Source organism: Merops nubicus, unplaced genomic scaffold (genome assembly GCF_000691845.1).
Source record: "Merops nubicus isolate BGI_N331 unplaced genomic scaffold, ASM69184v1 scaffold21352, whole genome shotgun sequence".
NCBI classification, from domain to species: domain Eukaryota; kingdom Metazoa; phylum Chordata; class Aves; order Coraciiformes; family Meropidae; genus Merops; species Merops nubicus.
Genome location: NW_008595908.1, coordinates 5,696 through 18,920, shown reverse-complemented (window position 1 = coordinate 18,920; position 13,225 = coordinate 5,696). Strand labels below are relative to the sequence as shown.

The 13,225-nt window shown below is 49.9% G+C and overlaps 1 protein-coding gene across 1 annotated transcript; it reads left to right on the top strand.

The window, feature by feature from the left end:
* Positions 1 to 354: 354 nt before the first annotated feature.
* Positions 355 to 9,632, top strand: LOC103769054 (nucleotide exchange factor SIL1-like; the record flags this gene model as incomplete). Its single annotated transcript, XM_008936227.1, has 4 exons — positions 355 to 475; positions 1,704 to 1,800; positions 4,366 to 4,557; positions 9,511 to 9,632. Coding segments are annotated over 4 exons (532 nt in total), but the record flags the coding sequence as incomplete, so codon positions are not given.
* Between the last annotated feature and the right edge of the window lie 3,593 nt (positions 9,633 to 13,225).

Sequence of the window (13,225 nt, the reverse complement as noted above, 5' to 3'; positions counted from 1 at the left end):
GTGGGCTTTGATTTCACCTTGGCTGCTCGATTTTATGCTCCCTACCCCAACCGACAACCAGTTCCCCTCTCTTCAAGTAGCCTCCAAATCCACCCCTGACACGGAGCTTTCGTGCTCTCTTAGGAACTGGCCTGGGAGGGAGCAGGGGCTGAGCTCGGGGTCCCGTGTGGCACTGGGATGCATTTGATGGCTCACGGTGGCATCGCTGTGAGGTCAAAAGGGCATCCCTGGAGGGGAGAGTGGCCCATGGCCACTGTTCACCGGGTGGCACAAGGGGTGTGCGCCTTCAGCTCACCCTTCCTGCCCAAAGCTGGGGTGACACGTGCTCTGCAACAGTCCAACCTTTGTTTGTAGGTCAGGCTGTTCCGGCAGGGTCACATGTGCGACTGAACCTACAGACAGGAGAGAGAGAAGCCAAGCTCCCAGACAGCGGGAGTGGGAAGAGTGAGGCGAGAGAAGAGAGAAGAAGAAAAAGGTAGAGTGATGCAGAGCACTTTGGGGGGGTGGGGAGGGGCTGTGGCAATCCTGGCTTTCACAAGAGCCCAGGTTCCCTGGTGCACTCAGCTGCTGCCTCTTCCCGAGGCTGAACTGCTGCTTTAGGGGTTCAGGAGTGAGAACTGAGCCCCACGCTTTGCAGTCCCTCCGGGATGCTGATAGAAGCCCCAGGAGTATGTCTGCATGGGCACCTTGATGGCTTTCCATGCCACTACACCAGAACTAGATGTGCAGCGTGGCTTTTTTCAGTGGCATTTACTCCTTGGAAACATCTGTGGCCATCAGTCTGAAGCCACTTGCAGAGGTCCAGCCTTCAGAGCAGTTGAGGGGCTCTTTGTGCTGACCCAAGCCAGATATATAACATTGGTTGTGAACTCATGGTCATTTGCACACATCAGCTACTGCCGACGTTCTCCTCGGCTCACCTGGCCTTCCCTTGCACCCACGTTCTCAAATCCGATTGAAAACTTCCACTGGTGCTGACTTTCCCCTTGGCACCCTCCTAACACAGCCAGATTTAGTTACTATGGGGAACTTGCTTTTTGGATTTCATGGGACTTCCTGTTGCTTCCCTCACTGCCCCAGTTACTCGAGAGCACGGAGAGGCCCTTGAGCTTCATGGTGCCTCAACAGCTGGCTTCCCTTTTTTCAGTGCAGGAGTGTTTGTGGCCCAGAAAAACACCCTCTGAACCAATGAGACAGAAACAAAGAGCAACACAACATGATTTTTACCATTTCTGTGTGATTTCTCCTTGGATTTAACCTTGCCCTAACTCTGGGTATCAGAACTTCAGCTGTAAATATCCTTGGTAGACCTTCCAAGCCCATAGCCATGATGTAGTGGCACAGTGGTGCTTTTTTTTTTGTTTTCCCCTGAAACTTTTCCTGCTTTTCTCTACTGCAACATGGAATTCAGAGGCATGAATTAATCAGCTCTTTTGATGTGTCAGGACTTGAGATTTTGGGTCAGCGTGCAGATTACGGAGCCTTTTTTTATTGTTAGGGTGAGCTGTCTGTAAACCACACACAAAATACAGCCCTCAGACAAAACTTTTCTTGAGTGTGGAGCCTTTTTGTGTGATGAGTGGAAATCTAGTGCTCTCATTTCCTTTCCTCCTGATGTTATCCATTGCTAGTATATCACAAAAAAAAAAATCACAGATACAATTATTCTTTCATTCCATGTTGTATTTTGTTTCCTCTTCAAGGCTGGGCAAGGTGGATGTTGACTCAAATTCATTCACATCCCAGGAGCTCAAAAAGGCATTGGCTAAAATGAAAGAGAGTGAGAAGGCAGAAAGAAAGGTAAGAAAAGAGAGTTCCTTGTTTCTAAAGCAATGTGCTTTACGTGGATGTGAACACCCTACATGATGGGTACTTCAGGATATTCTCACAGTTCAGGGTGTTTCTCTGTGAGCTCCCAGAGGGAGAGAGGCTGCAGTGGTGGAGCGGGCTGGGATCAGCAGTTCAGTGACAGATCAGCCACCAGACTTCTCTGTGTCCATTCAGGGGCTGATTTCCTTTCCATTGTTTGGGAGTATTTTTACCTGTTGCTTTGATTGCTTTGTTCAACTGCTGCTTGGTTCACACAGAAGTCTGCAGACCCCCAGAGTGGACTGGATTGCGGCGTGATGGTATTTGGAAAGGAATTTACTTTGCCAGTTGCTATCCTCCTTGATTTAGGTTTCCAGTCTCATGGTAGTGAAACCCAAATGGCTGTGGTGAAGCTTCCTTATATAAGCTAAGTGCTGCTTTCAGTCCTCACCAGTCTTGGAGGTGGTCCCCAGCCACTGGCGTGACTCTGCTGGGGTGAAATGTGACTCGTTGGATGGATCACAGCCTTTTCCCCCAGTTCCACTCGGCAGTATTTCCTTAGGCCCTGGCTCCTCTTGCTGCCTGGATGTTGGCTCAGTTGGAAGAAAACTGAGGTGGGAGTCAAGACTCTCAAAGCTTGGAGCTGCAGAAAGTCTATTTCTCCCTCTCTGGCAGCAGGGCATTATTTCTTTTTCTGTAGGATGTTGTGTAGCAGCCAGCGTTGCTGATAGCAGGACTTCTTGAAAGGAGTGTCATTTAAATGCAAAAAATGAGTGATACTCTATTATGTGAAAATAAGCCATATTTAAAAAACCCCGGTTAGAATAGCTATTGTCCCAGCAACAGGGCTAAACCCAGCTACATCTAATGGACCTAAAGTACTCCCTTTAAAATCACCCCTGCAGGGAGCAAGTCTGTCCTTGGGGTGGCTGTGTCAAAGGAAATGGAGTTACACCAGGCGCGTTCTCAGCTGCGCGCCTGCCAGAGCCACCTGCTGTGCTTGGGGTGGGCACGGCCTTCTGTGGGCTGCCTGGTGCCTCTAGTCATCAGGCCAGTAGTCATTAGCACAGGTTTGCTGGGCTGTTGTTAGACTGACAGTCCTTTCACCTCCATCCCTCCACTGGTTTTATTCTGATGGCTCCAGCCCTCAGCTTCTGTTGGCATGTGGGGAGTGGAGCGGTGCATTGTGCCTCCAAACCTTCTTCCTGGGGCTCGTTCCTGTATAAAAATGTTTGGGTATTTGTGTTCGTGGCAGAATCCCTTTCAAAAGGGGCTTTCTTGCTTTCTCCTGCTCTTGGACCTGTTGGAGTAGGTCCAGAGGAGGCCACAGCAATGATCCAAAGGGATTCGAACCGCTCTGCTGGGAGGACGGCAGGAGAAAGTTGGGGTTGTTCAGCCTGGAGAAGAGAAGGCTCCAGGGAGACCTTGTGGTGGCCTTCCAGTATCTGAAGGGGGCCTACAAGAAAGCTGGGGAGGAACTTTTTACAAGGGCTTGTAGTGATAGGATGAGGTTTAATGGCTTCAAACTAGAAGAGAGTGGAATTAGACTAAAAATTAGGAAGAAGTTCTTCACTCTGAGGCTGGTGAGACCCTGGCACAGGCTGCCCAGGGAAGCTGTGGATGCTCCATCACTGTAAGTGTTTGAGACCAGGTTGTGTGGGGCTTTGAGCAACCTGGTCTGGGGGGAGGTGTCCCTGCCTGTGGCACGGGGGTTGGAACTAGATTATCTTTAAGGTCCTGTCCAACCTTTCCATGATTCTTGGGGCAGCCCGTCTTGAGTCTGGCCTCTGCTTCTTCCATCCCCTGCAGTAGCAGGCTCTATCCCCACCTATCCCAGTGCCACCAGTGCTGATTCTGGAGAGCTGGTCTCTGCTGGCTCTGAGGCTCTCTCAGATCTCTGGCAGAGCCTTTTCCTTCTCACCACGTCTTCCCACAGCTCTCGCTTCGTCACAGCCCTTGGGGGGCTGTCTGTATGAGGAAGACAGGCCACTCTGCAGGAGAAGCTGTCTCCTGGCCAAGCCCTGTGGCACAGGACTTCTCTGCCCCCATGTCATAGCTGGTCTTCCTGCCTCGCTTTCCCACAGCTGCTGTCCCCAGCAGCGATTGCCTGCATTCCTCTGGGAGGGAGGAGGTCTCCAGCCCCACCTCCAGCTCCAAGCAGGGGCAGCTCTGAGATCAGGGAGATTGCTCAGGGCTTTCTGCAGTCATGTATTGAGAACTCAGAGGCAAACAGAGGCCAGCAGTGCTGCCTGCCTCTGGGCTTGGTATTGCCTTGGGAGGCATGTAGGACATAGAAGAGGTGTTCAAAGCCCTACGTGCGGGCTTGGGAAGTGTTTGCTGGTACCCAGGGCAGGTATCTTGCAGATAACTGGGTTCCCAGGTTTCCCAGAAGGACTCTCCAGTGCTTCCCCTGCACCTCTGATGCACAGCAGTGAATTCATTTGCATAGACAGCCAGGTTCCCCTTGTAAATCTGTGGCTGGAGTTTCTTGCCCCATCATTCTTGGCTCCCTTTATCACCTGCCTTCATATCTGGTTTTCTCCTTCTGCTTTCAAGGTCCACGAGGAAGAGGTGAGGAAGAAGTTCCGGCCCATAGAGCAGCTGAAGGAGGAGTTTGAAAAGCTGAACGTGAAGATGGAAACGGATTACGAAATTATGGTTAAATTAATCAGCAAATTCAACAGCTCTGCCTCCACGCTGGATGAAAAAGTCGCAGCGCTTTATGATCTCGAATATTATGTTCACCAGGTAACAAAAATGCTTTAGGAACTACCGTTTAAAACCCAGGGGATACGGTGCCATAAATGGGGGTTTATTTTTCTTATCGGTATCGGGTAATACAAATTGCTTAATTATCATAATCCTGGGACAATAACTGACAGCAGAGAGCTACTGCAGGCTGATTTTATATCCAAGTTGGAATAAATCATCTCTTGTGCCGGCAGCGAGCAGTTTCCTGGGGGTTAGTGTTACCTGATTAGTTGTCTGTTCTCGGGCTTCTTTTCTTTCCTTCTCGTTCTCTTCTTTTGTATACTTAACGTTATGAAAAGGGCCTTTATCTGCCTGTTTTTGCAGAAGTAGAGTGGTGGCTAAGAAAATTATTTTCTCGCTCTTTCCATGGACATCCTCTGTGGTTGCAGGGAGGTGCCTTTACCTCAGTTCACAGAGAATGTCTTCATACCAGGGAAGATGACAGGCACCCAGACACTTGTATTTTCATAGAATCATGAAGGCTGGAAAAGACCTCCAAGATTATCACATCCAGCCATGACCCAACACTCCTATGACCACTAAACTATGTCCCCAGGGGCCACATCCACAGGTTTTTCTGAACCCCTCCAGGGACGGGGAATCCACCACCTCCTTGGGCAGCCTGGGCCAATGCCTCACCACTCTGCCAGGACAGAAATTCTTCTTCAGATCCAACTGAAACCTCCCCTGGCACAGCTTATCCCCATTTCCTCTTGTCCTACTGCTAGTAACCTGGGAGAAGAGACCAACACCTACCTCACTCCAACCTCCTCCTGTCAGGAAACTGAAGAGAGCAATAAGGTCTCCCCTCAGCCTCCTCTTCTCCAGACGAAACACCCCCAGGTCCCTCAGCTGCTCCTCACAAGCCATGTTCCCCAGAGCACTCACAAGCTTGGTTGTCCTCTGGACCCGCTCCAGCCCCTCAATGTCCTTCTTACCCTGTGGTGCCCAAACCTGACCCCAGCACTCAAGCTGTGGCCTCCCCAGTGCCGAGCCCAGGGGCATGATCACTTCCCTACTCCTGCTGGCCACACTAGTTTTGGTCCAGGCCAGGATGCTGGTGGCCTTCTTGGCCACCTGAGCAGGCTACTGCTGTCCTGATGTAAGAAGTGGCGTTGGAGCCTCTTCAGGTCTTGGCTGGTGGTGACAGCAGCTGAATGGCAGGTGAATGGTGTGTTGCTGAGACGTGCCCATTGCCTCGGTCTGAGGTTGAATGTGTTCCCTGAGATCTCACTTCCTTTGGTTTATGCTCGTGAGCTTTTCCCCCTGCTGGTGATCTCTTGCTCTGCTTTCAGCTCACACGTTTCCCTCCCATTGGCTGCACGCTCTGGGCACACCACTCTGCTCCCTTGTGCTCGGTGCCCTCCCAGGCTGCAGCAGCTTGGGTGGGTGTCTGGGCATGGAGGCTGAGTCCTGCCTCGTTGGAAAGGACTGGCCTTCTCCCTCCCCAGCGACTGAAAGAGTCTGGAGCAGACTGGAAGAGCTTCCAGTGCCACTCTCGGTGACTTCATCATTTCACAGAGTGCACGGGACAACTCTTGGGAGGTGCTGGTGCAAGACCTTTCACTGGAAAGACACTTCTTCAAGCATGGCATTTTGGGGGAAGGTGGCTGAAGGAATGTGCTGCTGAGAGAGGGAGCCCAGGCAGCAGCTGACAGGAGTGTTATTTCCAGGGCTCTTTGTCTTGAATTTCCACACTAAATCTCTGCTGTACGCACGCAGAGGGTTCCTTGCTGTTTGTTCTCCAGGCTTTTGTTTCGCTGACAACATCTGTCTGACTCAGAGAATGAGTGTGAACAATGGGCACCCAAAGCGCTTCCTATTTCTACTCGGGGCTGATTCTCTCTGGTCAAGGGTGCCAGAGCATCAAGCCAGAATGCTGAAAAGCAACCTCCAAACACCCTGGGCTGCTTTGGTTTCCAGCACAGCAGCCTGGACGGATCCAGCACAGAATCCTGGGGCGCATGGTTCCAGAGAGGCGGGAGGAGCTGGGAAGTGATCCCCGCTCCCTCTGCGGGGACTGGAGCATCAAAAGGGAGCACACCCCACACCAGAGGGGTCAGTGAGGGGGACTGGCAGGGAGGCTGGCAGGCAGCACAGAGCAATCCTTTGTGCATCCATCACAATGGTGCTCTGTGCCCGCGCTCGCGGGGCAGATGGCTGGGCAGCACCTTCTTATCAGGCAGGAAGCTGATAAGAAATATGACTTGTCTCAAAGCCAGCGTGCCTTTTCCTTCTCTGTCTTCTTCCAGCCAGTCAAATGCGTCCAGAGCATTATCTCTGCTTGGGACTGACTTTAGCAGCACTGGCTTAATGTAATTACTGAACAGCAGCCAAATACGCTTGTGCCGCATAACCCCGGGAGGGCTGAACTTGTCAGGAGCCCTCTGCGATGAGCCGCAGCCCTGCTGCTGGGGGACAGGGATCCCTGGGGGGCTGGGTGGCCCAGGACAGTGCCCACCCACGTGTGGTAGCTCTGCTGCTCCCCCAGCCCCCGTCTGAATGGTGATGTGCCACAGCTTTCTGATAATCGTTCTGCTCCTGGCCCCCGGGAGGCACAGAATGCCCCACGGAGTGGCAAATGCCACCACCTCTTGGAGGGTTTGCAGGCAGAGGATGCTCCTTGCTCCCTGGCGTGGCCATGAGCGTCCCCGGGCGCTGGGCCACCAAGCAGCACATGCCCCAGTTCACTGTGAGGGACAGGAGGGAGAGATCCTCCCTCCTTTTCTTGAAGTCAGCCCAAGGGCTCCATCTTTGCTCAGCGCTCACTTTGCTAGCTCTGATTTGCTTCTCATCCATCAGGATTGAGCTGGGCGTGTTGGGGAGCCCATCCTGGAGAAGGAGCAGGAAGGTTTGGCTTGCCAGGTTATCTGTAGTGCAGAAAAAACAAATGCCAATGTGAAGGGGCCAGAGCCTAACTCACTCATTTCTAAGCAGAATTCACGGGGCTCACGCAGCCGTGCACGGAGCCAGGGCCTGCTCTCACGCCTTGCAGGCTCTTTCTCTCAATTATTTACTCTCCTTATCTGCCTCTCCCCCCCTCTGACACGCTGCACCATCCCTCACTGCTCCTTTCCTCTTTGCTGGGTTCGCTTGACATGCTGCTTTTCCTTGCCTTTGTTTTCTATCATTTTCTCTCTCGCCTTCCCTCCCTGTTCTCTTTCTCCTCCAATTCAAAGCCACTCCCGAAACAAGTGCTGTCATATCTGCTCTTCTCTCACCCCTCTCTGCACCCACCTTGCCTGGGTGCTTTGCTCAAGAGCTCTTTTGATCCTGGGCTTTCTCCTGTGCTGATTTCAGTGGACTGAAGTGAGGCGTGAGCTGCTGCTGCTCAGCATCCTCCGCTCCCCAGAGAGTGGAGAAGGTATCAGAGAGGCTGATACCTTCAAGTTGTTGAGTTTGGGGGGTTTGTCGGTTTTAAAACAGCAAGTGAGGGAAGGAGCTCTCACAACAGATTCCAGTTAGGAAAAACAAAATAAATACATCTTCAAAATAAGCTTTACAGCAAAGTTTATAATCTGCCATTGAGGTGTCTCGCCCATGGTGGGGCTGGCTTGAAGGGCTCCAGTGCTGCTGAGGTTACACTGATGATTGGTTTTAGCCAAACTTCTGCCTGTCTATGGTTCCCTCTTGAGCAGAAGCCGACATCCAATTCCAGCACTAAAACAGCCTCAGGAGTTTTTACAGAGGCTGAGCAATAAAAGCACCCACTGGTAGCCGAAATTGGGTTGTTGTATAGATTTCTTTGTAGACAAAGATGGGCCTGTAGAAAAGTCAGAGTGCTGGCAGGCCCAGTTTGCAGGGGCAGTTAAAAGAACAGGATCTGAAAGGATACAAAAGCTGCTGCAAATCCTGAATCAGCTCCAGCAGACCCGCGGAGATGGGCTTTGCAGAGGGACAGCAGGGGCTGGGTACTGTCCCTGCGGGGAGAAGAGACGAGCTGTAGCACCCCACGTCCTGCTTTGGTAAAGACATCCCCATAGGACATAAAGCTAAGGAGCTTCATCATTCTCATGGGTACCTAAAATACCCAACACGTGGCCAATTTTGGTAAAGGGACAGGGTTGAGATAAAAATAATGCTGAGCGTGAAGTCGCTGTTGACTATTTTGAGCGTCCAGGCTGGAGCATGGTGCCCGAGCCCAAGGTACCTTGCAGTGCCTGGCCTGTCCCACCCCATTGGTGGGCTCTGCTCTGTGAAGCTGAAGAGGTCACTTTGCCCAGCTGATAACTCATTTTCAAGTTCTGTGTCCATCTACCAACATGTGCTGTTGTCTCCCTGGCTTGCAGGGAGGAGAAAAGTTGAAATTCTAAACCCGAATTTTTTGCACGTGTGATTCTGAGTGTTTGGCAGATTGCCCTTGAAACTGCAAAAAAAATATCCCTCAAGACCAAAATGCATCGATTTGACTTTGGACCAAATTTTGTACATAGTCATATCACACAATCAGAATGGTTTGGGTTGGAAGAGACCTTTAAAGGTCATCTAGTGCAGCCCCCAGGCACTTAAAGCACGTGGCAGTGTTTCGGTTTGGCTGGCGAGCCACTTGCGGCCCTTTTCTGATCTCCTCTCCAAGAACAGATGTCCCCTGTGCTCTGTGCCCGGTTAGCCCCACGTCTGGTTCAAGCCAAAGGCAGATGAATCCCCACTGATGTTTAAACTTCTCCCAGCACTCATGAGAAACGGCTGCGAGCCAAGGTGGTGCTGCCCATGTACCACCGCTGCCGACAGGCTCCTAAATATTCCTAACCCCTGGTGCTACAATTAGAGCACAAATTAATTATGTTTGCAAAACATACAATTTCCTGGGCTCCCACTTGTAGGTGAGAGAGCAAAGAACTGGGTGGTTTTGGATGTGGTGGGATTTACCGAGTTATTGACATTGCCTGAATGACTGAAGTAGGAGTGAAGTTTTGATGATGATGAGGAGGAGGACCTACTCTCTCCCAGGTGGACAACGCCAAGGACTTCCTCTCCATGGGTGGGCTCCAGCTTGTGATCAAGGGGCTGAACAGCAGCGAGGCCACGCTGAAGGAGCACTCTGCGTTCGTCCTGGGAGCTGCCTTGTCCAGGTGAGCTCCATCCTTGGGTGCAAGAGTGAAGCCCTCGGGAGACCAGGTGGGCTCTGTGCTTCTCTTCAGTTCTCATGAGCTCCTCCCATGGCAGGAGCTGAAAGCTTCTCTCATCCTCTGAGATACCACGTTGTCTTCTCCCCTGCCTGGCCCTTGCCTTGCAGCACCTCTTACCCTGGTGGTCTTGTTGGTGTGTCCTCACCCTGCTCGTTAGATTTAGCCAGAAGTAGCTTGGCGTGGAAGCTGTAATTCTTTCTTGGTTTCCCTGGGCTCCTCATTTTTATGAAGACCTGCTCTTGGCTCCCAGGCTGCTTTAGGATAGCAAGATGCAACTCTCGTGGTCTTCAAAGGGGGGGTTTTAGCCTCCCAGACACGTGCCTCTGACACCAAAGGGATGTTGGTTAGACACAGGGTCAGGAATCACAAAGAGATTGGTGTGGGGGATGTTTCTGGTTCACTGGAAGGTGGCTGTTGCCCAAAGGAGCCCAGCTGATCTTCTGCTAGGTTGTAACGTGCAGTGCTGCCAGTGGTACCCTGTGGGCTCAGGGGGTTCTGCTGGTGGCCTTTTTGTTTTACAGATTTTGGGGCTTTGTAGTGTGTGTTGCATATTCATGAGTGCAGAGGCTTTAGGAATGCATGGGATGGACCCAAACTTCAAGGTCAGAAGTGCAGAGTGAAAACTAAAAGCCAGGACTTTCATATCTGCATATTTCTACGGCTAAAAATACGGTCACCTTCTCCAGCATTATAAATTATTTATTGCTTGGTCTAATACATACTCTACAAACCTGCATTTCTTTTGCAACTTTGTATGGTTGCTCCTCAGCATGGGCTGAGTAATCTGGTACCCAGATTTGCACCAGGAAAGGACCCAGCTTACATCTGCATTGGCTTAGTGAGGACAAGAAGATGTGCTCTTTCACATCACATTCTGGCATCTCTTAATGTCTGAACTACTCCTGTAATTGTTTCTCTAGGTTTGTGATAGCATGTAGACTCTTAATGATATGTTTCATAAAGAGAAAAACGTGTAGAGGCTCTGGAAACATTTGCAGGTGACTTGCAAGATGACAAGGGCTGTTAGATCGCTTCTTTCCTCATCTAGCTAATGTGACATGATCAAGATTCAAGAAATTCATTGTCTCATGGTATGAGCCTGTAGCAATGGCCACAAAACTAATGGGTTTATATAGTGTTCCTCAATTAATTGCTAAATGCTTTTTTTTTGGACAGGAACAGTCTCTTTGCTAATACGACAATATTAAAATACAGCTTTGGAAACTTTTAGGCCTTTTTTTTCTTTAAAGGACATTCTGACAGATGGTAATTTTGAGTGGTTTGGATGATGTATTGTCTGAGAGCTCAGTTCCAAAATGTGAGTATTGTGCCTGGGGTTTGGGTTTGCTTTTTTTTCCCCTTGCTGTGCTTAAGCTTTCTCAATAGGCACCTCCATGCCAGCTCGTCTGCTTTCTGCTATCTGCTTAATTTGTTTGCTCATACATTTTGTCAGCTTACTCCGTGCTCCATTTAAACTGCCGCGGGCGTTTCCAGTACTTCATGCTAAGCATTTTCTGATGCCTTGTGTTTTTCTGAGGGTTTGTTGTTTATTTCCTCTCTTGTAGTTGTTCCAAGGGGCATCAGTTAGGTGATATGACATGCCAGTAAATCCTCAGAGGTGCCACAGCTCCCTAGACTGGAGGGGATGATCTGATCCATACTGGTGTGCCCAAGGCTGGTGTCAGATCCTACATGGGATGCTGAGCTGTGCCTAGGGAGAGGTGATGCTCTGATGCTCACCAAATGGGTCTGTGGCCACTTCCCAGGTCTCTTCAGCCAGGTTGGCTCAGGCCAACAGTTTCCAGCCAGGCAAACCTTCCTAGAGGAAAATCAGGACATGATCATAGCAGCTCCTCAGCCCAGCCTGGGAGGTCATTAACTCCTGGCATAGCTCAATCTGGAAGAGGGAGTTTGGCATTGTCTGCAGGCAAGTTGTCCACTGCAGGAGAAAACCACCGGATGCTGAGCAGTCTCAGATGTGCTTGGGTCACATCCAGAACTTTTCAACTCTTGAAGACATCCAAGTCTTCTCCAGATTTGCTTTGTCCTTGACTCTGATCATGTAGTGAAGCAGGTAAAGGATGGAGCAACCCAGGATGGAGCTGCATCACCCAGGTCTTGCCTGCATCCAGTCTGGCTGGGACCTGGCTCAGAGGTGTTTGCCTGTGCTGAGAACCTGTGTGGGAGAAAAGGGTTTTCATCTGGATCAGCATCTTGAGCCAACAGGCCAGGTGGCTGACCAGGACATTGGATGGGCAAAGGCAGGAGGAGAAGGCATAGCAGGGAGAGCTCAGGACTTCTCCCTCCTGCTACCACTCCTCCTACATATTTGGCTTAAATTGGACTTAAAAAGCAGCCTTAGCCCAGCAGAGTTTGGTGCTCAAGGCCAAGGTCGCAGGGTGTAGCTGCGAGAGTGCTGCCTGCATGGATGCTGTCCTCTCATGACCCATCTGCCTCTGTCTGTGAGCCTCTGCCATGGGACAGGGTGACCTGAGAGGGAAGAAATCAAGATTCCATCTCTTGTTTCTCTTCCACGTCCTTCATTTTAAACATTTGGGTTTTAATCACTGAGGCTGAGACCAAATCAAACATGGTTCCATCTGGTAGAGTCGTCTGAGGGGTGCCCTTACTGCAACCCCAAAACCTCATCACAGCTTTGCTGTTTTTAAACCTTTAACAAAATGTTTTCCATTCAGCAGTTCTCAAAAGTAAACTTCATTTGAACAATGCTCAAGCGCTCTGATTGCAAATAAAAGTTAAATGCACTAACAAAAATAATTGCTAGACATGTGGGGTTGTCCATTTAGGTATCCATAATTCACTAACAGTATATGCCAATACACAACATTATCTGGGTTTTCAGTGATTGCATTAGCATAAAAGCATGTTAGCATTTATCCAGTGGTACTAACATTTAAATATATATAAGTATGAAATATTAAGATACAGCTTTTTAGGGGCAAGGAGAACTACTGTGTGTAAAACACTTGCCTGTTTTTGAAGGTACACTCCAGTATCTTCGGATGACAATCAGCATTCGCACCATTGGGTCCAAACATTGCAAAAATGTCAATGTTTTATGCAAAGAGGAGCTATATTAAGCTAAACAAGATCGCTGATGAGAGAAGTGTCTTCTGATGTCCTCTGAGCTATTTACAGGCAGCGTCTCCCTTTGTTCACAGCACAGCCAGGCCTCTGTGCAATTTGTATCTAGATGTTTCACAAGACTGGAAACATTAGCCAGAAAGGATTAGGTTTGTGATTAAAACCTCAATTTTTAGAAACTTTGCCTCCAGGAAATGTTTTTCCACACCAATAATTGGAACATTTTAATATTTTTTTGTAATAAAAGGATTTTTGTAATCCGTTTAGAAGGGGAAGAATAATTTGAATGTCGAATGCATTCTTGCAGCTTTATCCCGAACGCCTAGGGGTGAATTAGAGGTGAGGGTGGAGAGGACCTAAAGCTGTGGGACCTTCAAGGCAAAGAGAAGTGGTTTGTGTTTCCTAGGGAGAGGCAGAGAGTGCAAAAGGTG